Source organism: Lynx rufus, unplaced genomic scaffold (genome assembly GCF_022079265.1).
Source record: "Lynx rufus isolate CCGP_SWC_20201006 ecotype Redwood Valley unplaced genomic scaffold, mLynRuf1.p SCAF_9, whole genome shotgun sequence".
Lineage (NCBI taxonomy): Eukaryota > Metazoa > Chordata > Mammalia > Carnivora > Felidae > Lynx > Lynx rufus.
The window spans coordinates 21,510,413-21,514,967 of NW_025814897.1; the positions used below are offsets into that span (position 1 = coordinate 21,510,413).

A 4,555-nucleotide genomic window follows, 5' to 3' on the forward strand; every position below is an offset into this window, starting at 1 on the left:
CAAACATATAGTATATACTCAGTAAATGTTAAGTATGATTATCATAATCTAGGTATAATCCAAATATTTAGCAGATTTTTCTACCTTCTTTTGAGATCTCCTCACGTTAACATATTTGGAGAAAATAAGGTTTGTCTTCTGTCTCCTCCTTAGTCAGTTCCATGCTGCAGGTCCTTCCCCATTCTGTTCTCAACTCCATCACAGTCTGGCATGCTTCTGGCCAAAACCTGGAACACTTGAACTACCTTTCTTCTCAGTATGATGCTGCTGCTTCCACATGAGTATCAGCAGAGAAGTAAATGTCAAGAAGGACTAACTTCTTACTGTCTTGTTTCTCATACCAATACAAACTGAGCAACTATCCAATTTTATGGACGAGGTAAAGAAATACAGGCAAAGAAAAATACATCAACTCAGTACTTTATATTACTCTCTCCATATCCAAAAAAAAGTACCGAATACTCTTCACAGAGAGTCTTCTCAAGGGCACCCCAGGTTCTAGCCTCTACTCAGCCCCATTCTTCTAGCCACACTGAGTCTCCATCTGCCCATCTTTGCACATGGGTTGGTCTGGTCCTGGGTTCACCTTCCTGCCTACACTCAAGGAAGTTTATAAGGGTATATTCCTTGAAATCTGAACTATTCAATATAGCATAGCAGAATCTTCAGCAGAGCAGTACAAAGTGGACTTTGGCACTCAAAATCTGGATCCATTTCAAGTTTCCCTGCAAGCAGAAAGTGTAATATGACTCCTCTTTCTTCCTGATTCTCTAATAGTTAACTGTAACACACACACATACATATATCAATACATACATATTCTTAGAGACAGTAAAATCTAAATTGACTTTAAAGAATAAAAGAATTTTCCTAAATGCCCCATAATGTACACAGTATCTTCAGGGAAGTATAGAGGAGAGGTAGCAGTTAACAATCATATAAATCTGTGAAATTTCTTCTTTGTTCTTGCTTTCAGCCTTAGCATACAGAGCCCAAGAAATTGGCCCAATTACAAAACCGCCTACACCATGGTTACCATTCCAAGCCCTAAGTGTTCTGAAACTTGGAAATGAAAGATTTTAGTTTTGATTTATCTTTACATTTCAAACCATGTAAAGAACTCTTGTGCAAGGGCTTCTCTTATGTGTACAAGTACGTACATTAAAGAGATGATTTATGATCTCCCTGGGCAAGCAACTTCTCAATGAGCTGGGAGACTATCTTACATATGGCTCCAAGGTATCTACATTGGTCTTTGGCAAAGCTGCTCCCATACCTGAAGAAAACATAAGTTCACTGTCCTGGACCTTCATACCATCACATGCTCCATCCCCCAGCCAGAAATGTTGTTTGGAAAATCCATTTAGCCTACCAAGAAAAGAATGGAAGGCATGGGGCCACATCTTATTCATCTATCTCTTGGGCCCCGTATAGAGTCTAGTAAACAGTAGACACTTAATAGATGCTAAATTGCATGCAATGAACCAATGTAAATCTTACAAAATAGCATAATCTTCAAGAAGTGTATAAGCAAGAGACTTGTGGTTAACTGGAAAGAAGACCTAGTTGAGAAAAAAGAAGAAAAGTTCTGCACCTGTAAATAAAAAGATACTTAAGTATGATGCTTACCAGTAATTAATTTATACAAACAGAACCATCAGGAGAGCACTGTTCTCACGGTTTTACCCAGCGCAAGTTTCACATCCTTATTCCTCAAACTGTAGATCAAAGGATTAAGCATGGGAACCACATTGGTGTAAAAGACTGAGGCAAATTTACTCTGGTCCATAGATGCAGGAAAAGAGCTTGTTAAATAGGTGAATGCCCCTGACCCAAAAAACAAAGCAACAGCAATTATGTGGGAGCCACATGTGCTGATGGCTTTGGATCTACCCTCAGCAGAAGGAATATGGAGGATATTAGAGAGAATCAAGGCATAAGAAATGAAGATGCTAATACTGGATATTGTGATGACCACTCCCACAACAATAAAAAACACTAGCTCATTGACATGGGTGCTGGTGCAGGAGAGCTGCAGGAGAGGAAGAACTTCACACAGATAATGGTGGATGATGTTGGAATCACAGAAAGTCAGTCTCCATATGCTCCCAGTGTGGGCCATGGCTCCAGCAAACCCTATCACATATGAACCAAACATGAGCAGAGAACAGACCTGAGGGGACATGGTGACCGTGTACAGCAGAGGCTTGCAGATAGCCACATAGCGATCATAGGCCATTGATACCAACACATAGCACTCAGAATTGACAAAGAAACAGAAGAAAAAAAGTTGAGTCATGCATCCCACGTAAGAGATGACATTTTCTGACAGAAAATCATTCAGCATTTTGGGGGTAAATACACAGGAATAACAGAGATCTATAAAAGACAAGTTGAAGAGAAAAAAGTACATGGGAGTGTGAAGGCTAGAATTTAGCCCAATTAAGGTAATCAAGCCCAAGTTGCCCACCACAGTAAACACATAGATCCCTAAGAACAGGAAGAAGAGGGGAAGCTGGAGCTCTGGTTGTTCTGATAATCCCACTAGGATAAACTCAGTCACTGAGGAGCTGTTTCTCAGACTCATTCTCTTCCAGGGAGCTGTCTGTGGAAACAAACAATAAAACACATAGATTGATAATAGATATAAGCATAGCCGATGGAAGAAGGCTCTAGAAGATGAGCCAGTGCATTGATGTCCTTCCTTTTTACTTTACTTTCTTCTCTCATCTATGCACCGCCCCCTGCCCCCCACCCCCAGCCAAGCCATTGACAACATGCCTGTGACTATATCTGAGCTCCCCTGGGCTAGAGTGTGTTCTTGGGCACAAGAATTCTGTCCCTTCTTGAGAGATGAGGAGACAGAATTCCTGCATTTGCTGCCCAAGGACTAACAGAAGGACATCACAAGAGCCAGGAGTACAACCTGAGCCTACTGCCTCAGGCTCTGAGAGACAGGAGCTCTCATGTGACTCACTGTCTCCACCCATTCTCTGCCTCCCTCCCCTATAGAGAAAGCCAATAGTGTCCCCTACTGTCTCTGCACACCCTATTCTCTTCCTCTAAGCCCTCCACTCCATCTCATATCAAAGTCAGTGTTGAGAGCAGAGAAGAGACCAATATACCCTAGACCTCTTGGATGTGGGTTTAAAAGAAAACTATAAGGAAACATGGGATTCAGACATTCACCTTCCTTCTCCCTGGCCTCACTCAGTGCTGGGCTTTATGCAGCCTTTTTTCCATTAGCCCAAAGGAGAAAATGATGTTTATGCATAAAGGAGGCAGCCTCAAGTGTACTCTTCTTATTCCCCTAGTGTTGAGAATCAGACCTTTTACAGACCCCAGTCACCAAGGTGCTCTGGGAATAGACTAAGATTTCTGTTTGTGGATTTTCCCAGATGGTCTACATCAACTTCAGGAGCAAAAAAAATAGCAACTCTCATTTTTACCAGAACCCCAGCTGGCATATCACAGAGAAGTTTATGCTACTTGATGATCTCAGGGACCTGCTTACAGACAATTTCCCTGGGAATTTCTCAGAGACTTGTCTATGAGGAGGGACTTGCACTGTCTTTGTTGACAACCTGGATAATGCTGCTTACCTGGCATCTTGGGACTCAGTTGTTCTACTCAAATTTCCCCATTACCCCAGGGATTTCATACCATTCATGCTGAATGTGGGGGCTCATTTTTCCTCTCCTTCCTTAACTCTTGGTACTTAAGGTTGACTTTAAAGAAAAATGGCCTTGGGACACCTGGGTGGCTCGGTCAGTTTAGCATCTGACTTCAGCTCAGGTCATGATCTCATGGTTTGTGAGTTCGAGCCCCACATTAGGCTCTGTGCTGACAGCTCAGAGCCTGGAGACTATTTCAGATTCTGTGTTTCTCTTTCTCTCTGCCCCTCCCCCACTCACACTCTGTCTCTTCCTCTCTCTCTCTCTCTCAAAAATAAACAGTAAACAAATAAATAACTAAATAAAGGAAAATGACCTCAAACTTATTTTAGCCACCATTTCCAGATTTTCAGCAGGAGTTTTGCTAATAGGACCAAACATTTTTAGATCAGAATTGTAGATGCTACAGAGAACACCTCAGACAAAATGTTTCTAAGAGCCTGAGCTGTTCAGAACAGTGGAGACACCACACCACCACCACCACAAACACCACCTACCCTCAGCTCTATTAAGGGCCACAGGCAGGCCTTTGCTATATATAAGGAGATTAAAATATACCAACACATATGCAAGGAAGCACACACACACCTGCATAAAGTTACTCTATAGATGTGTGAAGGCCGAGATGTAACAGGAGATGTACCTGTTTTAGTCCTGTCATTCTCCAGATGACAAAGCTGCTTTCCATATGATATGCTACATGAATATTCTAAGAAACATTCAAAGGCATGTAAGCAACTGCATTTGTAAGTTAACTGAGGCTGCCTAAAATAATCCCAGTTTTCCTGGAATAGTTCTGATTTACATCTATTATCCCTGTATAATTATTAATAGCATACTCTCTCACTCTCAAAAGTGTCTGGATTTGGAGAGGAAATTAT

General features: G+C 41.6%; 1 protein-coding gene across 1 annotated transcript; it reads right to left on the reverse strand.

The window, feature by feature from the left end:
* Positions 1 to 1,657: 1,657 nt before the first annotated feature.
* LOC124505395 (olfactory receptor 8B4) lies at positions 1,658 to 2,654 on the reverse strand. The gene has a single exon (XM_047071341.1). It carries the CDS (start codon positions 2,585 to 2,587, stop codon positions 1,658 to 1,660), a length of 930 nt encoding a protein of 309 aa, XP_046927297.1. The 5' UTR covers positions 2,588 to 2,654.
* Positions 2,655 to 4,555: the final 1,901 nt, after the last annotated feature.

Coding starts and splice junctions, on each gene's coding strand:
- LOC124505395 (XM_047071341.1), bottom strand. CDS start 2,587: ATGAGTCTGAGAAACAGCTCCTCAGTGACTGAGTTTATCCTAGTGGGA.